This window comes from Gastrolobium bilobum, unplaced genomic scaffold (assembly GCF_033153095.1).
Source record: "Gastrolobium bilobum isolate Gb01-03AN ecotype WA unplaced genomic scaffold, APGP_CSIRO_Gbil_v1 utg7782, whole genome shotgun sequence".
NCBI lineage: Eukaryota > Viridiplantae > Streptophyta > Magnoliopsida > Fabales > Fabaceae > Gastrolobium > Gastrolobium bilobum.
In genome coordinates, this window is record NW_026899380.1 from 420185 (window position 1) to 447552 (window position 27368).

A 27368-nucleotide genomic window follows, 5' to 3' on the forward strand; every position below is an offset into this window, starting at 1 on the left:
TTTAACGAAACACATTTTCATCGAAAATTTTAAGCAAAAAATATTTCCGTCAAGTTTTTGATAAAAAACATTTCCATCAAAATTTTCAACGGAACGTATTTCTGTCACAAAATTTCAACAAAAAATATTTCCGTAAAATTTTTTGAAAGAAAATATTTCGACAAAAAATTTTGACGGAAAAAATATTTTGTTAAAATTCTTTACAGAATCTAAATTTCGTCGAAAGTTTCGAATGAAACATTTTCCTCAAAATTTATAACAAAACAATTTCTGTCGAAATTTTCATCAGAACACATTTCCATTGAAATTTTGAATTTTGACGAAATTCGTTTTTCGTTTAAAATATTTGATGGAAGAAATCATTTTCGTCAAAACTTTTGATGGAAACTAAATTTCGACAGAAAATTTATTTTTGTAAAAATTTTCATCGGTTGAAAAATTCCGTCTCTTTTCGACGAAAAGTATTCCGACGAAAAAAATAATTTTGTACTGAAATTTTCATCGTTTGCAACATAAAAATTTTCATCGAAAATATAATCTTTTTTGGTGTTGTGAAAAGTACATAAATAATTTTGTTAGAAATTTTTAAATTTAATTTAATTTGTAAAATATAATAATTATATTAATTTTAAAAAAAGGATAAAATGGTAAAAGTATCTCATTAACCCTTAATTTTCCTCTTTTATCATTTTTTTAACTCCCAAACAAGAAAAGAGAATACCCTTCAATTTTCTCCTCTTCCTCCCCCTTGGATCCCCTTCCTTTCCCTCCTCTCCAAACTCCCAATACAAACTCTCAAGTCACTAGCAGATTGAGATTATGGTTAATAGCAGATTGGACTATTCATCTTGTTCATACCAAAAGAGAAAACAACAAATGTGCTCATTGGTGAGCTAAAGCTGGGCAGACTAATAATCTCCATTTCAAGATTTTTAAAGATCCTCCTTCTCCTCAGTTGATGGAACTTATAGTTGCTGGTGCTAGAAATATGTCTAGCTTGTTAGTTTCTGATTTGTAATTTCTTTCTGTTTCTGCCCCTCTTTATTTACAAAAAAAATAAAATAAAAATATTGAGCCATTTAGATTCATGCAAAAAATTTCCCTTTTAACAGAAAAAGAGAGGCATCAACTCTATCATTTGTGACTTCATGATTATTGACTTGCAAATGAATGGGCGACAAAATTAAGGGTATAAATGAAGGGCAAGTCGAGCGTCATGTCACAGGAGGCAAATACATCTTCCAGCGCATACATCAAAAGCAGTGCTTAATTTGTTTACATTTTTTGTTTTTTTCGTTAAGTGGGAACCACAAAATTCTGTCTCACTAGCATGATATGAAATCTTTCATGTAACATGAGGCTTCATTTCCCCATAAATGAATTAGTGGCTTACCAAAGGCTATGGTATGACTTATATCAGGCTTGACCTGATATATTCAATAAAATAGAATAAATTGAAATCTTAAAAAAAAAACTTATTTAAAAATTAAGTTATAGGTTTATTTTTATAAGGTTGGGCCTACAAACCTATATTCTAAGTTATATTATATTATTTATTTTAATTAAAATAAAATAATTTTAAATAATTTTATTTTATTTATTTTTTTCTAATTCTTAATAGATATTGAAGACTTGATAAGTTTAAATAGATTAACAAGTCTAGGTCTGACTTTTGATTTTTTTTAATATAAGTCAAATCATCAAACCTATAATTTATCTTAAGTCAGGTTAACAGATAATGTTAAACTCAAAATATATATATATATATATATATATATATATATATATATATAAACTTGATTTATTTAAATCAAAATCTAATCTGAACCAACTTATCTACATCCCTACAAAACAATGAAATTTCATATGACGAGCTAGTACTTTTAGCTGTATTCTATTTAAGATTGCCATAAAAAAAGACTATGGGGTATTGTCCGGCCAACAAATTGATTTTACATTAAAAGAAGTGAGAAACCTAATGGACGTCACGTTATATATCAATCCAAAATCTCAACTTTTTTTCACTTATATAATCTTTAGCTTCTCTATTTCTTTTCAATATAAAGGGTGGGAATAAGTCAAACTGTCTAAATTCAGTGGCTTGGCTTAGCCCACATTAGGCCTATGGCATGGCATGGCATGCGTTAGGTTAATGCTTTTAAATATATTATCATGTTAATGTTTTTTTTAACTATTTCAATTGGTTCATCGCTTCACAATTAATCTGATTTAGAGATGATCTCAAAATTAAGACTTTAAACCCCTTCTAAAATGATACTACAAAGGATCGAACACATTTAGATTAATATTTTTAGTAATGTTATAAAAATCGGACCGACCCGGAAATCGGTGAACCGGTCATGTAACCGGTCCGGTTTTCATATTGGACCGACCATGTTACAGAACCGGTGTGATACGGTGCGACCCGACTGATTTTTGTAAAAATCGGTGATCCGATCGGTTCAATCGGTGACCTGACCCGGTCTATAAAAAAAACTAATTTATTTTCATAAATTAATGTCTTCTTTTATTTTACTCTCAAACACAAATGATTTGTTTTCTTTTGAAATATTTGAGTGATTTGTAACTTATTAACTTACATAGATTATGTACCTACAACACTAATATTATCTTGATTATGCAATATGCAGGGAATTTTGATTTGATTTATAGTTAGAGATGTCGTTTACTGAACCTGAAACACTAGTATCACAAATATTATATTTTTGATTGATCTTTTGTTGGATAATGATGTGTAATTTGTTATTTTCATATTAAAATATTTGACATTGGTATATTTTTTTACAAGTATTTAAGTATATTTATAGTTTTTTTAATATAAATTGTAGATTTACATATACTTACCGGATCATACGGTTGAACCAGTGACCCACTGATTGAACCAGTGACTCAGTACCTCGACCGGGTCAATAACCGGGCCAGATTTAATATGAATGATTTTTAGGCTTGATGGACTAATTTGTTTGAGTAAATATATTATTATTATCATTATTATTATCATGTGTTAAAATCATATACCTGTTAGTTTATTTAAATGCTTAGGTTTATTAACATACATAAAGATTTAGACCCATTAAATTATGGGTTCGCTTTTTCTACAATCAATGTAGATAACTTATATACAATGAGCCCAAAATGACGTCGTTTTGAGGCGGAAATCAAGATATTTTTGTAATTATAATTTATTTCAGGGTTATTATAGTCTTTTTCATTATACATTTTTAATTTTTCAACCCAAAATGACGTCTTTTTGGAAGCGAATGTAGATGACTTTATTTACATTCACTTTAGAAACATTAAAGCCTTAAATTATTTAGACGTAAACTTATTAACTTATTTAAAGACTTTATTATAAAATAAGCATTTAAATAGACTTTCAAAGCAGCTCTTCATCAAATTAAAAGAGTTCCTATTAGTTTACCAAAAAAAAAAAGAGTTCCTATTAAAAATAGATCTGATATGGGCCTACTGTTTGAAGAACAAGCCTAAAAGTCTGACTTAATCCATTTCCACCTTTAATAGGACATCTTCACATACATATAACTCACAAAATTAAATTTTTAACAAATTGATCGGAGTATATCACCTATATAATCTTTGAAAAAAGAACGGATATGCAAGAACTCAGCTTAGTGGAAGGGCTTAGGGTGACAAAGTTCAAAGTACAAATTAAATACCAGGATAACTTTGAGCAAAATCACGTGGTGGAAAATTAATTAGAAAAAAAAAATATAAGTAATTGAATTAAGTAAAAGTATTATACTGATACAACGAAAATGAAGACAATAAGATTAAAAAATAAAAAAATCCACACTTTTTCTGCAAGAAAAGCAACAAGCTAATGATGCCCCTCGTAAACCATTTGCAATTGCTTGTTGCGTAAAGAAAGCGAATTTTTTATAGCCCATTATGAAAATGGTCACGCTTAACATTAATTAATTAACTAATTTGAAAGAATACTTTAGTTTTCGAGGTATGAGTAGATAGATAGCTTTATTCTTCGAAAAAGGAACTTGAGAAACAGAGTCCGACTGCTATTGCCGTGCAGTGGGGATGCAACTAGCTAGGGAGAATGTTTTGCCACTGATTGTGAATTTCAATTCGAAAAAAAGTTGGAGGGGACCATACTAAATTCTTGATCAACGTTTCTCCTAACTATAGATCTCTTAACATACTCTTGCTTTGAATCTTGAGCTTACACTTTCAATATTTGCTGTATGAAAACTCACAGTTCAATGGAGTTACCAAAATTCGAAGTTAAAGTCACGGATAAGGATAATATCAACTAAAAAAAAAAAGGTCACAGATAAGGATTATGTGAGATAGGATTTTGTGAGGTGATATGTGAGTCGGTGTGCTTCTGTTGAGGATTAAAACCGAACCTTAACGTTTGTAAAGATTATTACGAAGATAATCGATACCAACCGTACTTTAAAATTAATCTCACAATAAAGATTAACCAATAATCAAGAGTTTTGAGTTTTTGATACTCAATTGTGTTAAAATCTTAATAGGAAATTTTTTCCTATTACGATTATGTCTGACTCGATCATATTAGTCAAGTAACCGATAAATTGATAGAAAAATTTAAAAAATAAAAATAAAATTAGATGTTCTAATTTGAATGAATTGCATAAAACTTATTCTATTCCACATGTAAAATGCCCTTTATGTTATTTTATAGTTGTGTAAATCCTTGTACAAGGGTGTTAGTTGACTGGTCTAGTAAATTCCTTTCTAAGTGAATACAATAACTTGGGATCAAATATGATCTTTTCTATTTTTGGTGTCAACAGGGACTACATCTTTTTTCCATCAATTTTGAGGGCATGTTGCTTATAATTGAATTGATTAATTTCTCTAGGTGTTGACCTAAAGTTCCAACCAGAGCAGCCAATGCGATATTTTAATAATTTTTTTACTGATGTAATATTTATTTTTGATAGTTTATAAATTACTTTTGCATATAATAAAGTTAATTGCAACCAAGTAACCAACTGTCTGTTGGGAAGTCGTTATTGTCAAGAAACTTCAAAATGAATTTTCTTTTTATCTTGTAAAAGGTATCTATTATCAATAAGAAATCGTATATACAGTAAGCTAGAAAGTATCACTCATCATCCTGACTTCCCTACGGGATTTTCATAACCGGGCTCAAAAAGTACCCAATCCAAGGCACCAAAAAAGCATAATTCTTAGCACCGGCTTCAACAACATTGTTCTTTCACCACTTCTTGATCAATTTGAAGGGAATATATAGTCGATGATTGTAAGTGAATAATTACGCAAATTCTAGTTATTTTTGTTTTCTTATTTCTGTTACATATATATGGGGATGGGGGATGCTGCTGGGTCTGAGTTTTAACCGTGAACAGGAAGTCAGAGAATTCCCGGCCCCATAATCACGAGGTTATTCGAATTGTTCTGATCAATGCCATAGAATGGTGTTACACTTGTTTCTTTTATGTCTCTTTTTAATATTATCATATTATATAAAAAAAATTCCCAATCATTCATTAATAAATTAATAATTAACATATAAAATGATCATTTTCTTGACCTTTCTTATTAAAATGATGACTCTTGATATGATAATGAAAGATGGAAATTTTCAAATTATGTGATTGTGTTAAAAATGATATGAAAAGATTTATTTTCGTATATATCATGGAAATTGATCTGGACCATATGCAATAATACTCTAAAGATCCAAAGATAAAGACTTAGTCACTAAGGCATGTATACGAACACACAACCTTGGCAATACCGACCAACACAAGCTCATATGTGTAACACTCTGTATGTATCAACACGTATATGATATTAAGCGTAGCATGTTTAAATAATTAAACGTGGAAGCTCTCTCTATAAATCACTACTAATTCTAGTGTAAAAACATGATTAACTTTTCCCTTCTCCTTATGTATTGAAATCCTTTTCGTTTTTTTGGTCAAAATGAAACGTTTGACATTTTGCCGGTATTTTGACTACTGAAAGTAATTTCCACCTTAATAATTTCAACTTGATAAGAAATTTAATATCATCTAGGCATAAACATATATACATAAATCATATTGCCCAGTCATCCATGGTCTAGGCTATCTCATGAATATCATGTCTCAATACAAAGTCCATGGTGTTACTTACATAAACACCCCGTTCGCGACCAGTTTGTTAACATCACATATGGTATTAAGCCAAGTTACAATCACATTAGTTAAATTAATTCACGGATAATTTTTTCCTTTTCGTTTACTATCAATAATTAAATCAATATACAATTAATTCAATTATAGTAATTATAACCAATAACTGACTCAGATTCGCTAATATTTATTTTATAATCCCTTATTAGTTAATACCACAAACCCAAGGGCGTAATTCAAACTCTACATCATTCACCATGAAGCCTCTGTAGGCTAACACAGTGTATTACACTTTTTTAAGTATTACTGACATTAAACAGCCCCTATGTTTGCTTAAACTAGGATTGTATTTTCTCACCATAAATTATGATCTTTTACTATGTTAAACTAGATATATAACACACCCTGATTGGTTAAAGAACGAAGGAGTTAAGAAACTCGCAAGTTGACTACCTCAAACTGAACTTCTAAAAGGATACCCCAAATTCCAACTGAAACTGCGATCAATTCCCTTAACCAATGACTCTAACATTTCTTAGAGTTATAGCCCTATGTGTTAACTTTACATAGGTCAAAACCTTACTCAATTTGGAGCTCCATAGCTCAAGCTATGCTCGTTTTCATAAGACATGATCATGCTGACTACTGGCAGCGCGCTCCAACGCGCTCAACCGCGCCCAAGCAAGGCCAAATGGCCTTTTTCGACCACCAAGAGCTCTTTAGCGCCCTTTAGGTCACTTAAGCACGCTCCAACAGACAAAAACAAGTTTTTTCTGCATAATTAAGATACTAGGGATGTCAAATCTCATTTCTCCAACCTTCTTAATACCTAATGGACTTGAATGGCTATCATATGCCCAACAAGCGTGGTTGCACTTATTTCATCTCATATATGTCATCAAATCTATATTCTTTGTACATCAAGTTATTCACTCTTCATTCTCATTACAAATATTGCATTAATGCATTTTAACCAAGTCTCCTACTATCAAGTAGGCTTACAAGCCCCTTTCTCCAATTGATTCATACATAATATATCAAAATCCTTTATGTCCAAAGTTCATTTAACCATTCGCATATACATCAATGTATCAATATTATGAATTACATCACATGAAACTTAATAACAAAACATGATCAAAGTCTATCCACGTGAACTATAACATTGCTCATAACTTAAGTCCCTACATGCATCATATATGCATAGTAATCCATGTTCCAAAATACATAGCATCCTCATCAATATGATTGTAATATGTTATCAACAAAATAATCTATCTCTGCAACATATAATATCATGCAACTAGGTGGCTTCCTTGCCAATGGATGCACTCCTGCATCACCCGTACCTGTACCTGGAAGGAAGTCCCCACAACAGTAAACCAAGGGTCCTTGGAGGATTCCTCTACCCCAGAGTTAACTTACAGCATAATAGCAATAACAGTAAATAATGCACTACATACATATACATGCAGTGTGTAAAATATCTCCAAGAGATATCCCTCGGGCTCTCTTACAGTCCTAAGGATTCTCATATGCAAATAGTCCTACTGGCCAGCTAAACTATCAAGTATGAATTACGCATTGTCGTGCAACATACAAAACATAAGGAAACACCATCATATGTAACACCCAGTGCATACACATATGTATATCAAAGCATTAAACTACTCTATTGCAATTACATACACTAACAATAAGCACTACCCAATCAGGGCTTGGTGGAACAATAAAGGGATCAATTTCCAAGGTCCAAAGGCTTGCCTTAATTACTTCAAATCCAACCTTTGTTTACCAACAAGTTTGTAACCAATCAAACTTTGAATTCAACCTACAATCTTACAAAGTACACACTTACAAAAAGGTGTCACACAATTGATCAATACAAGTTAATGAATATCAACATATTCATCAACAATACAACAATTCCACACCATAACTTGGCATGAACTTACCTACTCAATTAGGCTACTCAAGCTCCATATCTTTCACAAATGGTTGATCACTTATTGTTGGTCCACTTGCCTCAATTCTAGCAATCACATAGACACAATCAATATCTAACATTTGGAATACAAAAATCACACTATATAAGCATATAGAGTTTTGAATTTTAGGAAGATGGCCACAATGGTTATTTTACTTCATTTCTACCGTTTAAAACATCTCCCAAACACTTTTCCCAAAGGGCTTAAGCCTCATTATAACTCAAACTACCCACACCAAAGCCACATTTTTCAAGAATAACCTAGAAATACCATTGTTCTCAAAACTCAATGAAATGCAAGTTTCTAAACATGGACTTACATAGAATCACCCCAATAGTGTTCTCCAACCTTCAAGTAAGAGAATGAACCACTCCAAGCCTCTATCTCAAGACAAGGGCACCATCTTCAAGGAGGAATAACTCAAAATCTAAAGCTTTTTGATGGTTTCTAGCTTATGGGCTATCTTTATCTTGAGTTTCTACACACTTTTGGTTCTCATTTCTCTTGATTTCATCAAGTATCAAGAGAGCTAGGTTTTCCTCACCTCTCAACAATGGGGTCGACTACAACAAAAGAAGGAGATGAAAGAGGAAGTGGGAAAAATATCTCCTTTTCAAAAGCAAAAAGCAAAAGTAACATTTCATTTAATGCCTCTTATGTCTCGCTCACTATTTTAATTTCCTATGGAGCCATTTTAATTGATCCAATGTGATCTCCACATTACAAAATGTCCATTAATAATATCCCACACTATTATTTTACGGTACTAAGTATAATTTGGCTAATTATCATTTTACCCCTAAACGCTCACTTAGGCCCACATTGATTGAATTAAGCCTTCTTACTTATTTTATCTACAATGTGAATAATTAATATTTTATTTAACCTTTATGTTAAGCCTCTCATTTAATTAATCTGATTATATATATGATTAAATAATTATCCTAATGTAATTTAGCATTTAATTAGCTTAGGATTATTACAGACCGAAAGCTTACCTGTCAAGCAATGTCCTCCAATATTCCTTGTATCCAAGGGATCACAACCACAATCTCTCACAAGATCACAACCTAGTTCCAAGATGTGAAGACAATTAATATACAAACTAATCTACCACAATCAATTCAACATTATCTTTTGTCTATTTGTTTAATTCGTGTCTTAACTTATTTCACAGGGACCCATATTAATTTCTTAAGGTTTCCTTATCTTAAGCATTGTCTCACAACACTTCTAGAGTGGTTCCCAATTCTCATTTGACAAGAAAAATCATTTTCAACAACTTTTGCAGGAGGTAATCGATTACCTACCTAGTGATAATCAATTACGCGGTGTGGTAATCGATTACCTGTCGCAGTGTAATCAATTACACAGCGACAGATAGCAGCAAAAATAGATTTTCATGTATCAATAGCGTTCCAAGCCCATTTTTCTGCAATATACCACTCTCTCAACAACTTACCATGCATTTCTACTCGTGGGCATATACTTTAACTATTCCCATATCAAAACTCCAATTTACAAAACCCTAATTTATGGTATTTCTCCAAAAACACAATAGGGGAGTTGGGTATTTATCTTGGGAGCCTCAATCCACTAGATGAGAGACAAATCGAGCTTCCTAGCCAAGAAATACTCATCCTTAAGTCCCAAGTCCGAAAATGGCAGCTATAAGGGTCTTTCTTTTTAAACCCATATATCAAGTGGAAGGAATGAGGGAGATAAGATGGAGATGAGTCTAGTGTTTCCTCTAGCTTCTTGAGTGATTAGATGGAGAGCAATGGTGATAGGAAAATGAAAACTCACATTTTGTTGAGAGGAAGACACACCTGCGGGAGAGGAAGAGAGAAATGAGAGGAAATGAAATGTTTTGGCACCTTAAGTGAGCTCACTAACCAAGTGGGTATAAACTTATTTATCCCGCTCACTTAACTCTCTTTCTAACTTGATGCCTTGATTTATAATATTTTTAGGATAATATTTACCATTTTACTTTTAACTTTTGGGTAACTTTTCCTACCCACATTTTTACTTTTTAACTGTCATTTTTAACTTGTTTTCACAAGATGACTTTAATTCATCTAATTAGACTTCTCTTATAATTAATTCTTCATTAATTATTATTATTTCTTAACAATTCATAAATTTATAATTTACTGGCTAGGGTCATTATAACATGCCTCTATAATACCTAATGGTTAAGGGATAGAGATTCCAACTAAGCCTATAATTCATAGATCACTAAATCCTGCAAACGAGATACGTCAGAAAAGCTACCTTAATTTAACAATAAAAATGTTTGTCGTCATACTAAGATGGCATAGCAATGAAACAAGCAGGTTTATGTTGCTACTATAAAAGAGAGCTTCGAATTCCAAGTTTGGTCATTTTCTTCCAATTTACTTAAGTGCATCGCTTAAATACTAATTTTAGCATCAGAGTATCGTGTAGGTACCCACCCTCATTTGTCCCAGACTCCAACGACATCAGAATCACCATCCTGCAGATATCATCCCATATAGTAGAGCAATTGATCTCGTCACAGTCACTCATCAATATTTCACTTGGATTAAAATCAATCGCGAGTGTTCGGATCCAATACTTCTTGAACTGATCAAAAATATCTGATGTACAAAGTTGATCTGACCAAATACAATATGGGCAGGCCAAAGTGTACTGGCCAAATCACACACGGTTGAAGTGAGAAGGCTTTTGAGTAATCTGTCTTTTGGGCTGGTGGTCGTTGATGATGATGAGTGGACTTTGGTTCTCCTTCGGCGCGGTGAGTCCGACTGGGGGTACCTGCAATGACACTCCGACGCTCAAGTCAGTATCAATGGCAGGTGTATGTGTATTCTTACTGAAATTAGATGATTATACCTGGGCATGTATCCTCTATTTATATAGTGGTTCAAATGTCGCCTTAGGAAGGCGGTATGGCCTCTGATTGGTTATTCAAGGGCTGCAGGTTCTAATAGTGTTTTAATAGCCTTATCTCTTAATGTCAGGCTACCTTGATAGAGTGGTGGCGAGCAGGTGTTGTCTTCTGTTTATTGATACAAAGGCGCGGTGGACCTTTATTAGTTCCTGAAATCGCTTCTTTATCTTTGAAGTTATGTTAAGAGGCAGTTTCATGCACGATGGGGGTATCGCGCCCTGTTATGCTCGATGGAAGCCATGCGCCACACTCTAGGCCTTGTGGATTTGGGCTTTGTTCCATGTATTTGGGCCTCTGATGGGATTTGATCCTCTCATGTGGAAAAGTAGTCATATGATCATGTTATTTGATTACAATCACTCATTTAAAAATTATATATTTTTCTCTCTCTTATCTTATCATTAATGAATGGTTGTGATCAAATAACACATGACCACATGATCACTTTTTTACATGAGAGGAACCATTCTCACCTCTGATATTTTATCCAGATCAAAAGTAATATCAAATAATCTCAATCATGAATAAACCAATATTATTCATAAATATGAAAGAATACATTCTGATATATTAATGGGTTTTATCTTTTGTGTAACATCCCGGGCGCTGACGAGGGCGGGGAGTGATCGCCGGTGCAAAAGGGCATGGACAAGGAGCGGCTCCTGGCAGGCTTTTAGGGACGGGGGTACATGAATGAATCGAATCAACACCCGAAAGAGAGGGATTCCAGAGACTGTGCTGGTATGGGACGGTACAGTTGGGAATGACTTATAAGAATTAATTGGTACTACCTATACTAACAAGATGCATATACTTTTCGGTAGCCCGGATCGGAAGAACTCCACAGTTAAGCGTGCTTGACTTGGAGCAATTCTGGGATGGGTGACCTCCTAGGAAGTTTTCCCGGGAAGTGTGCGAGTGAGGACAAAGCACACTGAAAAATCTCGTGTTAATGTGTGAGGACAGTCATTGATTCTTACAAGTGACCGGGCGTTACATTTTGTACCCATAATTATCAACTAGGAATATATCTTCACTATTTTGGAGCACGCTCCGCATTGCTCAATTATGGCGTCATGCTACCAATTATAATTTAACTTGCAAAATTCTCAGTCACGCTGACGTGATACAGCAAGCTTAAAGCCTATTCAGTAAAAGAGTTTACTCGTTTATAAAAAATAATAATAATAATAATAGAGTTTAATCATTGTGTTTTCTATTTTTTTAATAAATTTATTAATGGATTTTTCGTTCGTGGAGCTCATAATTTATGAAAAAATAATAATAATAAGCACGGAAAATAAATCTCTACAACATGATATAACTTTTTCTATAACATAACTCTTATAAAACTCATTTATTAGAGGGGTTTGCATTTGTCATTTAACATGACACAACAAAATTTTCTACACACACAACATGTTGTAGGGCCCACACTTTTTGAAGAAAAAAAATTACGACACGCAAAACGAATCTCTATAACATTACACAATCACTTTTCCTACAATATAACTCTTATAAAACCTTTTAAATGATGTGATGATATATGAAAACGTAAACAAATTTATAATAAACGATACGTAAAATTAAATTTTTAATAAAAAGAAAAAGTAAAATATATATGAACATTCAAACATGGACTGAAAATTCAAAGTAACGAGCCGGTCATTGGTTAGGAGGTTCCTATTTCATATGAATAAGAAACATCGGAAGTACAATAAAGATTAATACATCCAATGATGATATAACTGGTTAATGATAATATAATGCTATAGAATAATACAACCCTTGGTACCTATGGGACAACTATGTATGGTCTGCAACTTGTTTGTTCATCTATACGGTTAATTCATATTTGGCTTGGCCATCGCAATCAGAGTGTTTCTTTTATTTAACCCATCTAATAGTGAGAAACCATATTTTATTTCAAGTCACACTCTTAGACATTTTTCTTTACGATGCAAATGCCCTTTGAAGACTTCATCAAGAAAACCAAAGATGGGGATATAAAAATAAGATAAAATGAAATAATTTATCCAAAAAATCAAATAAAATAATACTTGATGACTTTGCCAGGAAGCTTATAGCTATATGTAAGGTGCTTATTCCATAAGGCAAGATAGTGATGGCATTGGCGTATTTTCCTTTATTCTTATTGAATATGCATCACCAAGTCAAAGAAGTAACCTTAGGGTTTAGTTAGTCTTCTTTTAAAAGATATAAGTTGTGTTGTTTTAATTTTCACTTTATGCATTTTTTGTAGTACATAATTAAAACATGAAAAAAAAATTCACTTTCCATGTCAGCTGATGTGATTGAGGAGAAAAAAAAAACTTTTTATATTATAACTATATACTACCGGAAGTATATAAAGTAAAAAAATTAAAAGAACACAACTTATATCTTTTTAAATCACTGATAATTTTTCCAATAATAAAATATAACTCTTGTATTTTACCGAGAGAAACAAATATAACTCTTCACTGATGCCTTCGGTGGTTCAATTGATGCGGCATCTCAAAAAAGCAAATATCTCCCTTACACAATACAGCTCGTGTTAATGCACCCTCTAATAAAACAAATAGCTCCAATAGTTCATAGTTCAATGCTCGGAAACCACTTGACTATCTTCTCCCATGTTCGCTTATAGCAAAACTTTTAGAAAAATGTGTGTGTGGGTGGGGGGAATTAATTAAAGAATGATATATTCTCTGTTCACCAAACTTGTAAAATTTACCAAAACTTTTTTTTTTAATCAATTCTAACGTTACAGCAACTTTTTTATATTAAACTTTGGACAATAATTTTCTCCATCCACATGTGAGAAGAAGTCTTTCCTAGAAATATATCGAATTGTGTGTTAAATTTATTTTTATTTTTTATTTTATTAAAAACACTAGTTCCACTATTTTGTTATAAATTTTTGATTCCTGTACAATAAGAAAAGTTTTCCCCTTCTTAAACTTTATAGGCGAGAGAAAAGTCATATTGTAATAGTCAAAATTAAGAAGAGCATTTTTATAACTTTCACAAATTTTACGAAGGTTCCCATTATTTATTAAAATGAGTTTTCAAATATCAATCCACTTGTAGTTTATCTAGTTGATTATTATAGCTTTATGAAGCAAATGGGGTCTGAATATAATAACCAAGGAACATTTATTGTCCTTTATACATCATACAACCTACCAAAACTATGCTAGCATATATAACTATCAAGTTACAAAATTTACAAGATTTCAACATTTGTACTCTAATGCTCTCGTTCTCATTGATCTCCGCCTCTTTTATTTTCTTTATTTTTGATTTGAAGAGAAGAAATAATACCCACTAGTAGATTCTTTTAGTAATGTGTAATCGTCACCTAGCAAGGAACTGTGAGACTATGAAAATGGCTATATATGTACTATCTGTTTAATTTAGTTTGAGCTTGTTATCATTGATTGGGTGCTTAAAAGGAGATGCCCACTTCCTCCATAATTTGCCCTCACAAGCTTTAGTAGATTAAGACATGCTCAACTAGTACCTATTATGGTGACTCCTTTTAGAAATATAAAACAAACCACATGGCAAGATATAGATACTTCTGGGACTTTTCTATGAGAGGCCCTGGTAAAGTTGGGTGGAATTGATGAAGGGCTGGAGCTACTTGTATAACTTCCAAAGGCCTAAATAAGAATCTGTCGATGCTTTAACTTAGCTTTTCACATGGTTGTTTGAACTTTGGAATCTTGGGATGCTATTGTTGGATCTTAAATTTGCAAAAGCAGATATATGCTGGAAAAGATCCATTAAGTATCTGCTTTAGGTCGTGGGAGAACTTATTTGGGTTTGGCACCCATTCATCATGCATATTTACTTTATAGGGTGCATCAACCTTATTAATGACCCTACAGGAGATAAGGAGAAGGGGAGAAGAAAAAAAAAAAAATCTTAGCTTAAATGGCTTTTATTACATAACCAAAGACACATTTAATTTAAGGAAAATATTACTCTCCTTTCACATAAGATATCTTCTCTCATGTTCTTTTACTTCGACTTTCGTACCCCACCGATTTTCGATTGCCCCACATGTAATGGTGGGACTCACTTATTTTCTCTCTACAACATAAGATAACTATCTTATGTTAAATGAGACTAATAAAATCCTTAATTTAAAGTGAACAAGTACATCGTAATCTTAACCTATTAAATAATTTAAGAATAAATACGGGAGTGGATCCTCTCATGTGCTAATTAACATGATCATGTCATGTGGGGCAATCATAACCATACATGGGTGAGTTAATGGTAATAAGGGAGGAGAGAAAAAAAAATATAAGAATAGGAAGTGACACCATCATCATTGTTGATTTAATTATCAATGGTTAAGATCTTCCCACATGACATGATCATGTTAAGTTAGACATGAGAGGATCCATTTTCAATAAATACACCCTTACTTATTTTTATTTTTATTTTTGATAACAACACCCTTACTTATTCACTTTAAAGACATGCTTATTTTAATGTGGTCAATAGGTCTACATAAAATATTCTGAGTGTTCAAGTGGCAGTAATTATATCATTTTGTACAAGTACGAAATTCTAGATGGTAAAAATGGTTCAAAGGGGCCTATTTTTTAACCAAACTAAATGTATTGTAACTTCTCTACAAAATGATTTCGCTAACACAAACCCATAATCCTTCAATTGAGGATTTTGTCACCCCCTGATGGCGCAACTTCCTGTTGGTTTGAAGGGAGCACACGCATATGAAAAAGATAAAAACCATCGTTGAATTCCACAACACGAGCCTAGTGTATTATAGTATAAGAAAGTCCTCTTTGTGTATTGTTATTAATATGATATTATGAATTATTTAATATAAAATAGCTTATCAGTTATTATCTGCAATAATAATGATCACAACATATAAACATATATATGAAATACGGCGTGCTGCACGCTGTTTGGCTCATGGCCGGGTACCAATCCCTTTCACCTAGCAACAAAAAATAATTCATGCCAAATAAGATATTTTGATATATTACACCAAATAAACAATGGGGTTGAAATCAAAATTATTGATTAGTATCATATTTTTATATATTATGATGGATCTTGCAAAATATCAAAGCAGACTGGATAGTAATAGATTATGAGCAGGCTTTAGTTAATCCCCTATAGTTTTCTGTTCATGTCATTGGGTTGTTGATTTTGCAATACTCTTGTTCATTGCAAAAGTAGCAAAAGAAGTGCACTTGTATTGAGATGATTAAACTTTATATCATGCTAACAAGAAACTGAAAAACAAGATAGAAAAAGACAAAGTTAACATGTCAAATATAATTAACAACTCACGCTTTCCTGTATAGACTGTAAGCACAATGCTACTTTCCTAGTGAAGTTAAATAACAAGTAGCAATTTCGAACCTTCTCCCCTCACATACTATTTCACTTTCTATACAAGCCTTTTGACTTCAATTCCACTACGATGAAAACAAGCTCATTTAGCTGGTGTAATCCATGATGGTACAAAACCAATACTGTAGTATTTGATTAATTAATTTACAAACATAAAATTAGTTTAATTTAATAGACCAAGACAAGGTTCCAAATTATGGAAAAAAAAGTATGAACAGTTCATTAGACAGTGTTTGGTTGTTCCTGATAACAGGGAAACATTCTCCTTTAAACCAGAGTCATAATAATTAGTCCCCTTATGGAATCTTCCAAACTCGTTGGAAAATAAAACCCTGTATATTTGTTCAGTTGCTTTAAGTCAGAGAAAAGTGGCATCCTCAGAGTGAGAGAGAGAGTGAGACTGAGGCTGAGAGGTTCATCAAACATATAAAATAATCAAAAACAATTTTTTTTCCTATAATAACAATGCAACTGTGCTACCTTGAGTCAATTCCTGGTTTGCTTTCAAGGGTTTGTTATATTTATGTACAGAAATGGGTATGCCAGATTGCTTTCTAATTCTTTCTTTTCTATCTAATGGATTTGTTTTGTGTTGCAGCTTCCCTTCCTGAGCATGGATATCTACCCTATTCTCTTTCTGTGTTGGAGTTTTGGCATGCTATTTTGATTTTGAGGATAATAGTGATTGCCATCAAAATCTGGGTTTCTTTGACTTTCAGTGATGGGAAGTAACAGCAGAGGAAAGGATGGTGAAGGAACTTCTGGAGTTAACAAGGTTGAGGAAAACTATGAGAATGAACAAGACATGAAATTTCTGCCGGCTGAACTGTTTCCTCGCAATTCCAATGGCCCTAGAGCATATGAGCCACCACCTCCCTTGCAGGTCAGAGTCAGATGATCCCTTTTTTTGAAGAAAAATTATGGGGTTTCTTTCTTTTCTTTTCCTTTTTTTTTTTTTTTTTTTTTGACAAGGAACTTCCTCTAAATATACCTCTTTTTAAGCTCTAAATAGGTCATGTTTAATGTTACATCTATTGATGGTGTATCATTAGGATGGGGTTTTAGTTTTAAGATGGGGAGAAAAAAGAAATCTGCTTGAAGCTTATGAATTTGGGATGCTTCGCTAGACTGCTTTGTAGGATGGTATGATCAAAGTATGATATTTGGTTATAGGGAAAAGATCAGAGTAATATGACAATTCATAGCAATTTAAGGTGAATTTACTATCTTGAACATTAATTGTATTTACCATTCATAAAGGAAAAACTGTTTGTCTTATAGGGGCTTGTTATAAGATACACTGACTAAACAAATTAATATACTTCCTTTACATGCATGCTATTGCAGTATTATTTCATTCTCAGTTAATATAAATAAAAAATTATGCAATTACAATGTAGCTTTAATGTTTTTAATTCAATGAAGAACATACAAGTTGAGAGTTAGTGTCCTTGAGCGAAGCTAGTGTCATATAATAAATATCTTGAGGGGCACAACACAATGAACGTTTACGTTGAAACACCAAATTTCAAATGCCTGTTTTCAAGGTCCCTGTGGTTGACATGCAAAGACGTGGAGCGGTAGCGCAACCCCAGCCGGATGCATTGCTGCAAAATGGATATGTAGAATGTGTTCTTCATGAAAGGTTGAAACGTGTAAAGATCATATGGAATCATGCAGGCACAAATGTTGCTATTGCAGGATCATGGGACAACTGGGAAACCACGTAATCATATATGTTTTTTATATTCCAACTTCAGTTCTTGCTTTTACATCATCATTTGATAATATAAACTTTTTCCTTGTTCTTTCAGGGAGCCCTTGAAGAATGTAGGTCAAAATTTTTGCATTGTCAAAGCACTCCCGATTGCTATCTATCATTACCGTTTCCTTGTAGATGGCTATTGGACATATGCTCCAGAGTTCCCATCTGCTACTGATGATTCAGGTTATGGCTACAATATATTGGATTTGCAGGTAATATCATGGTTTACTTTACTTTTTAGGAAATGTAGATGATCTCTTCAACTATATTTTCACAAGTGTGAAGTGTCAATCTTTTACTATAACCATTATTAACATGATCATCAATTCAGTTGACAGTGAGGCTTTATTCTGTTCTTATTCTGATAACATGTTTGCTTATGGTTATGGAGAATACATATTCAGAACTACTTCAGCTTGACCAATATATACTAAAATCCATTTCCTCACTTGTTTTATCATTATTGTCAAAATTTTCTGTCTGGTGAAGAAACTATTGCACCATGGTTGAGCAAATGCTTTAATTAGGAGAGCCTTATACTAAACCTCTAGAATAAAGCTGCACTAAAGACACAGAAGTAGTATACATATGAAGTTATGCACGATAGAAAATTTCTACACTACTGACTTAACCGTGCCAAATAATTGCTCCATGCTTTCGCCAAGATTGAGCAATATCAGTGTCCTTCACATTTTCACTAATAGTAGTTTTCACTCTGATCTCTGAACTCTGCTACTATGTGATGCAAGTTATATATTGGTCAGTTTCTGAACAGACATACTCAATAATTGAACTGAAATGTGTCCTGCTCACTAGCTGAGTGTATTGTTCAATAAACAATGTCTAAAGACCCCGAAATCTATAGATGCAGAATACAGAGATAACAAAAATAGGCTACTAACAGCATCAATTATATGTGTCCCTCTCAAACGAAGTCCATATAAATGTTCAATTTTTGTTAATAGATAACTTTCGAATGTGCTGCATTCTGCAATCTAAGTCATACAATATTGTTCATGCCCTTTTCTGTATGCTTATAGTAATTAGCATTTGGTCATCCTTTCCCTTTGTTTCTTTAAGATAGTCTCACCTAGCTTCATGATTAACCATATTTACAGGATTATATCCCAGAAACACTTGAAAGGTTATCTGATTTTGAAGATCCTTCATCACCACCATCGAGTTATGATAACATATTCAATGAAGATGAGTTCAGTAAGCCACCACCAGAATTGCCACCACAACTACCAGTGACAATAAAACATGAGCCTTCATCCACGAGTAATAGTCGTCTTGTCCCTAGGCCAACTCATCTGGAACTGAATCATCTTTACATTCACAAAACTGATAGGGATCAATTTGTGGCACTACGATCAACTCATAAGTTTCAACACAAATATGTTACTATGGTACTGTACAAGACCCTGCGCAGGTAAAGATGATGAAGCATTTTGTCTTTTGTTTTTTTCCAGCTATTGAACTGGCCTCGTTTAAGCGGCCTTTATGAGAACATTTGGTAAGGTCATTAAACTTGTATGTAGAAAATTGATTGGAGTAGGTAAATGAAGAATTGTTTTCCATGTAAACAACTAAGGGAATTTTATTTTTTTCTGCTGTCAATATTATATAATATATATTCATAGCAGTTGTCCTTCTTTTAAGGTCTGAAGTTTTGGAATTGAATATGTTAACTGCACGTACTTTGATGCAGATTCAATGGTAGTCTGTAGCATAAAAGAAATATGACCCCTTTTTCAAAAAAAAAAAAAATATGACCCTTCTTCCCCTTTTCTCTATTGTACTCTCAGATAATTTCATCAGCCTCTGAAACAGACATTTGTTCCATTGCCAAATGGCAAATACCTTGGTTCTATCACGTGCAATTCTGATGGTTGAACATATATTAAAAGTCATAAAGTTAAATCCTTTAAATTTGACAACAGAAAGAACATGCTATACATAGTACAACTGTAATCTGAGCATACACCTACTTTATGTAGCTAGTATCCTCCTTTTTCCACCACTTCCTATTTCTGATATATGAGAACTAACCTTTTTTCAAATTGGTTGAAATTTCACAGGCCATCTTCATTTTATTTTATTTTTGGGTTTTGCTTGCAGAAGTATCTATCTTTTATAAGTATGAAAAACTGATCGGTATTAAATGTCATCTTTAACTATTTAGTACAACTGTTCCATTATGCAGCTGAACATTTCTAATATGATAGAGAAGCCAACCAATTTTTCTCCTAAATAAAAACAATGGTAGATCTATAGTATATCAACGATCTAAACCTCTATCTTCTTCATTTTTTCATTTTTTATCAGCAGGGAACGAAAAGAAATCAATCTGTGACTGCAGAAAGTCCCTTATTAATTTTCCCTATAACAATCGGTTTACCAACCATCCCATATTAGTTTTGGTTTTTGGTCTTTAAAACTGTTCTGAATCGATCAACAATGTGCAATTCTTTAAACAATTAGAAGCGTATCCAACAGACAAAAACCCTTCTTTATGCTTCACTCTACTCTTTTTCTTTGCAATCTAAAAACGTAAAAGGATTATCAAACTGCAACCCTGAAATAGCTTTCTTATATGCCGACTTTCACAGTGGCAGGACTCAACTCTTGTTTCATTAAAATGATCCATTACATAATGTCCATACAAATGTGGAAAAAGTAAGGTAATTCTCTGCTTAAGTTTGAGAACTAAAGTGCTTAAAATTCGTGAGAATGAACATCTGAACACGAGTAGACAATGAAGTATTGTCCATGCTCTCATCGAACAGGTACCTTAATCCAACCATTTGCAAAAGCAATGGCCAAGATTACAAAAGGAGTTGACATACCAAATATGATAATGTAAGGAATAGGGGTCTTCATGGGGTTCTCTCCTTCCCTTTCTCCTGCTGTCTGCCAATATCTGCACCATACAAAAACCTTTTTTGGTGTAATAATCACTATTGAAAAACATGTGCTAAACTGCTAAAGCCAAATTTTGTTTGAGAAACCTACATGACCAGAAAGTTAAACAAAACAGTACAAAAATGTATGAAACGAAAACCAAGAATTGTTACTGTTGTGGTTCTTCATCTCTGGTTATGAATTTCTTCTTCCCTCCTTGCTTGGCTTCTTCATCTCCACCACCTAATAGCACCAGAGCCATATTCCTAAGTATATCATCTCAACCTCATTTAATACACCAGAATGAGAAACAGGAGAATTAACACAAAACTGAAGAAACAATGGGAGGTGAGTGATTGCATGTTACCCAATTTAGCATGAACTTTGACACCAAGAACATTTGTTTTTGGGGAGGTAAGGCTATGTAAAACTGGAGAAAGTGATGGTGATTTTGGCAGAAATGAAGTTTTGAAGGCAAGTGAAGAAGATAGAGTCACTTTGGCAGCCATTTCTTGAAAGTTTCTGTGATACTATGACTATGTCTATGAGCCATCCCCTCCCTATCTATCACATATGTTTTATCAGGTTTGGATATTTTTGTGGATTCTATCCTCATCTCACCAATGACGTGGCGTCCATGTATCACTTTCTTTGTTGTAATTTACCATTGTTCCCACTTCCCACTAGATAAATATTCCCTCTCTTTTTTTCTCGAGGGTAGTTTATTTTGCGTTTAAAATTATTTATATTTTTAAAAAAATAATAATAATAATCAGCAATGTCCATCTAGTTTGCTTCAGAATCAATCATTTATATTTTTGTGATTTTTTTTTATATCATACATTCCTATGCTTTGTGAAAAATAAAAAATCACAGAGGTACATGTGATAAAAAAAATCACAAAGACATAAGTGATTCTGGAGTAAACAACAGTGATTCTGAAATAAACAATAGGGGTATTGGTGAAATTTTTCTCAAAAAAATAAAAAAAATCACTCCTCGTTAAACTCTGCTGACGAAAAAAAAAAAACGATACAACACGAGAACTTTGAGGAAGTCACCTATCTTGATATTACTCTCATCCAAACACGTTTGACCGCTGCTGATGGAATCCAATGCATTAGTGTTGTTATAATTATAAATATCTTAGAAAAAAAATTAATAAAATTATCCTAAAAAAATTATATTCAAACATTTTGAAAGCTGGAAGCCAATAAAACGGGCTATTAGCTCAATGATAAAGCATACCCCAATTATTGCGTCATTGTACCTGGATTACGAGTGTTCCCAGCCACATGAATAGTTTTTGTGTTCATTGGTGCTTGATTTGGATCATTCAAGACACATTGGCCTGGCATACACTTCAGTTTTTTTTTTTTTTTGTTGAAAATACAACTCCTATTTAATTCCTTTATATTTTGTGGTTTGCACCAATAGAGTCTTTCTCTTAGCTAAATGTGTTTTCAATTTTGTCTTAGGCAACTACGTGTTGGGCTTGTGGTGCCGATTTTTTACCCTCCAATTGTTGGGTTTTCTATTGAATAATTTGGGCCTGGCCTTTATCAGATTCGGGTTCAGCCCGTTCTTTTTTAAATTTCTTACCTCTCAAATAAATTACAACTGTGTTACTTAGGGGTATAAGTATAACACTCTGATTATTAAAATTTTGATTTATTACTATAATTTTTTATTTTTATGATTTTTTTCATCAAACTTATTTTATCAATATTTCAAATAATTTTATGTTTTTACAATATTTTATATTATAGTTTTATGTTATATGATTTTTTATCTCGTTTTCGATTTTACATCAAATTTCGATTTTAAGTACCTTGCTTTTGCTCTTGCTCAGACCAGTGACCAGAACCCGCTTGTCAAAAAATTTGAAACAATCTTCCTAAGAGCTCGTTTGGATGCGCTTTTTTTTCTTCAAAAGTTATATTTTTTTCAAGAAAAAAAGTACTTCTCACTTTAAGTTTGTTTGAATGTCTGCTTTTAAAAAAAGCAAAAGTCAAAAATCTACTTTTTTATAAGCTAAAAATTTTAACTTATAAAAAAGCAGAAGTCAAAAATCAAATATATTTTTTCAAAAACTAAATATTTTTATAAAAATATAAAAGCTTTAACTTTTGTAAAAAGCACTTTTGAAATAAAGAACAGATAAAATGTACTTTTTTTGAAAGGCGAAACAAACGGGCTTTAAGTCACAGCATTTTATGACTTTTCTTTTTTATCAAAATGTTTTTATCAAATATTCCAACATCCAATCACTTCTTTGTTTTTACAATTTGTTTAGATTACTTTATTTTTTACAATTTTTCATTGAGAAATATATTTGTCATGTTACATGATAAATAAATAAGAAAAAAGTGTTTGTCATTTTAAATGACAGAAAGTTATATCATTTTAAGAGAGGTACAGACACAGAAAAATTTGAATTTTAAATTAAAAAAAAATCACTCATTTTCTCTCTTCCATGATTTTCATTTTTTCTGTGTCTATCTCTCTCCTAAAATAACATAATTTATATCATTTAAAATGACAAACACCAAATCTAATAAATAATTGTTATGTTAAGAAAAAAGACAAAATAAATTTATTGAATAATATATTCTCTTATTTTTTTAATATTATATAATTTATGTTCTTAATATAATAACTATTCATGTCATGACAAATGCATTTCCATTTTTATTTTTATGTAAAATCGAAACAAGCCATTTCTTTTCCTGCTCATTATTTTAGTTTCTCGCTTCAAAAAATCAATCTTTTCTTGAATGTGAGCATGCCTTGCCAAAAGCATGATACTCTGCTTCAGGCGATCCTTATACAATTCAACTCATGCTCTTTCTGTCTCTTCGCTCGTCTTCAAACCTGAGTTAGCTTTGTCAGAGAAGTTGTTTCGTCATTACAACGTATCTCAACAACACCTTGAATTTCCACCTTTGAATTTGGAATATCAACGATACATAAATTCTTCTTGCTTGGAAGATGCCCATCAGCTTCATTTGCAGATATACAAAACTGGGTTTACCAATGATGTTTTCTGGTGTAATACTCTTATCAACATTTATGTTAGAATTGGCAATTTGGCTTCTGCGCAGAAGCTATTTGATGAAATGCCACAAAAGAACCTCGTTTCCTGGGCTTGTTTGATTTCAGGCTATACACAAAATGGCATGCCTGATGAGGCATGTATTTTATTCAAAGGGATGATTTGTGATGGCCTCTTACCAAACCACTATGCTATGGGTAGTGCTCTTCGAGCATGCCAAGAGCGTGGTTCAACTAGGCTTAAACTCGGAATGGGGATTCATGGCTTAATTTCTAAATCTCCATGTGCTTCGGACATGGTGTTGTCTAATGTGCTCATGTCCATGTATTCAGAATGCTCGGCTTCCATTGATGATGCTCGTCGTGTTTTTGATGAAATAAGAATTAAAAATTCTGTATCCTGGAATTCTATCATTTCGGTTTATTGTCGTAGGGAAGATCCAATTTCTGCTTTTAAGTTATTTTCAAGCATGCAAAGGGAAGCTACAGAGCTTACCTTCAGGCCTAATGAATATACCTTCTGCAGCTTAGTAACTGCTGCATGCTCTTTGGTTGACTGTGGACTGATTTTGCTTAAGCAGATGCTGGCCAGGATTGAGAAATCTGGATTCTTACACGATTTGTATGTTGGTAGTGCATTGGTCAGTGGGTTTGCAAGATATGGTTTAATAGATTGTGCTAAAATGATTTTTGAGCAGATGAGTGATCGCAACACAGTGACTATGAATGGATTAATGGTTGGATTGACAAAGCAGCACCAGGGTGAAGAAGCCACTGAGATATTCAAGGAAATGAAAGATTTAGTTGAAATAAATGCCGAATCTTATGTAGTTCTTTTAAGTGCTTTCACTGAATTTTTAAATTTAAAGGAAGGGAAGAGCAAGGGTCAAGAGGTTCATGCTTACCTGATTCGCAATGCCTTGGTTGATATCTGGATTTCGGTTGGAAATGCACTAGTCAATATGTATGCAAAATGTGATGCCATTGATAATGCTTGGTCAATTTTTCAACTCATGCCTGGTAAAGATATTGTTTCATGGAACTCTATGATATCTGGCCTTGACCACAATGAGCGGTTTGAGGAAGCAGTTTCCTGTTTCCAAACAATGAGGAGAAATGGAATGGTGCCCTCAAATTTCTCAGTTATAAGTACTTTGAGTTCATGTGCAAGCTTGGGTTGGATCATGTTAGGACGACAGATACATGTTGAAGGGATCAAATGGGGGCTTGATTTGGATGTTTCAGTTTCAAATGCCCTTCTAACATTATATGCTGAAACTGATTATATCAATGAATGTAACAAAGTTTTCTTTCTAATGCCAGAGCACGATCAAGTTTCTTGGAATTCCTTTATTGGTGCACTAGCAACTTCAGAGGCATCAGTTTTACAAGCTATAAAGTATTTCCTGGAGATGATGCAAGCTGGATGGAAACTTAATAGAGTGACGTTTATAAATATTTTAGCAGCAGTTTCTTCTATTTCAGTTCTTGAACTGGGCCGTCAAATTCACTCTTTAATCTTAAAATACTCTGTTGCTGATGACAATGCCATTGAGAATGCGCTTCTAGCTTTCTATGGAAAGTGTGCCCAGATGGAGGACTGTGAAATTATCTTTTCTAGAATGTCTGAGCGAAGAGATGAAGTCAGTTGGAACTCAATGATTTCTGGATATATACACAATGGCATCCTGCACAAAGCCATGGATTTGGTATGGCTTATGATGCAAAGGGGCCAAAGATTGGATGGTTTCACACTTGCCACAGTTCTTAGTGCCTGTGCTTCAGTTGCAACATTAGAGCGTGGTATGGAAGTTCATGCATGTGCTATAAGAGCTTGTTTAGAATCTGATGTTGTCGTTGGTAGTGCACTAGTTGACATGTATGCAAAATGTGGAAGGATAGATTATGCTTCGAGATTCTTTGAATTGATGCCTGTGAGGAACATATATTCTTGGAATTCAATGATTTCAGGTTATGCACGCCATGGACATGGACAAAAAGCTCTAAAGCTTTTTACACAAATGAAACAGCATGGTCCATCGCCAGATCATGTCACCTTTGTTGGGGTCCTATCGGCCTGTAGTCATGTAGGGTTAGTTCATGAAGGATTTAAGCATTTCAAATCAATGGGTGAAGTATATGGACTAGCTCCTCGAATAGAGCACTTCTCTTGTATGGTTGATCTCCTTGGACGGGCTGGTGATGTTAATAAGATAGAGGACTTCATCAAAACAATGCCAATGGATCCTAATGTCCTTATTTGGAGAACAGTTTTAGGAGCATGCTGTCGAGCTAATGGCCGTAATACAGAGCTAGGGAGGAGGGCTGCTAGGATGCTTATTGAGTTAGAGCCACAGAACGCTGTGAACTATGTGCTTCTTTCTAACATGCATGCTGCTGGTGAGAAGTGGGAAGATGTAGCAGAGGCTAGGTTGGCAATGAGGAAAGCAGCAGTGAAGAAGGAAGCTGGGTGTAGTTGGGTCACCATGAAGGATGGAGTTCATGTGTTTGTGGCTGGAGATCAAACACACCCAGAAAAAGAGAAAATCTATGAGAAACTCAAGGAGCTAAACAACAAAATGAGGGACGCTGGATATGTGCCTGAAACCAAATATGCACTCTATGATCTTGAGCTTGAAAACAAAGAAGAGCTCCTCAGCTATCATAGTGAAAAACTAGCGATTGCTTTTGTTCTCACTCGCCAATCTGAACTACCAATTAGGATAATGAAGAACCTTCGGGTTTGTGGTGACTGTCACACTGCTTTCAAATTCATATCCAAGATTGTTAATCGACGGATAATTTTACGAGATTCAAACAGATTTCACCATTTTGATGGTGGCATATGTTCTTGTGGGGATTATTGGTGACTGATGCTAAATAATTATGGAGTTTCTTTGATGTCACAATATGGAAATATTGCCCAGGATTCTTCTGGACTTTGGCTATGAGATAGATAACTTGTTTGATATTTTCAAGTGTTACTCCCATGTGATGTTTATTTGCTTACAATAGTGAAGAAAAGAGAGAGGGAGAAGTATGGAGGGAAAAAATGAGAGATAAAGATAGAGATAGAGGAGGAGCCATGTCTGGAAGTTTGATAATGACAGTCCCCCAGTAAGATGTATAGGTGCCATTTTTGGGAA

The 27368-nt window shown here is 33.4% G+C and overlaps 3 protein-coding genes across 4 annotated transcripts; 2 read left to right on the forward strand and 1 right to left on the reverse strand.

The window, feature by feature from the left end:
* Positions 1-16853: 16853 nt before the first annotated feature.
* LOC133290106 (SNF1-related protein kinase regulatory subunit beta-2-like) lies at positions 16854-19849 on the forward strand. 2 transcript variants are annotated; one of them, XM_061488169.1, is made up of 5 exons: positions 16854-17009; positions 17098-17382; positions 18047-18225; positions 18314-18476; positions 19383-19849. In XM_061488169.1, exons 2-5 carry the CDS (start codon positions 17221-17223, stop codon positions 19698-19700), a joined length of 822 nt encoding a protein of 273 aa, XP_061344153.1. In that variant the 5' UTR covers positions 16854-17009; positions 17098-17220; the 3' UTR covers positions 19701-19849. The 2 variants fall into 2 exon arrangements, with proteins under 2 accessions (XP_061344153.1, XP_061344154.1); XM_061488170.1 differs by having other exon boundaries at positions 16854-17382.
* A 976-nt stretch (positions 19850-20825) lies between these two features.
* Positions 20826-21724, reverse strand: LOC133290104 (uncharacterized). The gene is made up of 3 exons (XM_061488167.1): positions 21536-21724; positions 21342-21411; positions 20826-21187 (listed from the first exon to the last, which is right to left on the reverse strand). The coding sequence occupies exons 1-3, from the start codon at positions 21675-21677 to the stop codon at positions 21043-21045; spliced, it is 357 nt and encodes a 118-aa protein (XP_061344151.1). The 5' UTR covers positions 21678-21724; the 3' UTR covers positions 20826-21042.
* A 2245-nt stretch (positions 21725-23969) lies between these two features.
* On the forward strand, positions 23970-27092 carry LOC133290054 (putative pentatricopeptide repeat-containing protein At5g09950). The gene has a single exon (XM_061488107.1). The coding sequence runs from the start codon at positions 23970-23972 to the stop codon at positions 27090-27092; it is 3123 nt and encodes a 1040-aa protein (XP_061344091.1).
* Positions 27093-27368: the final 276 nt, after the last annotated feature.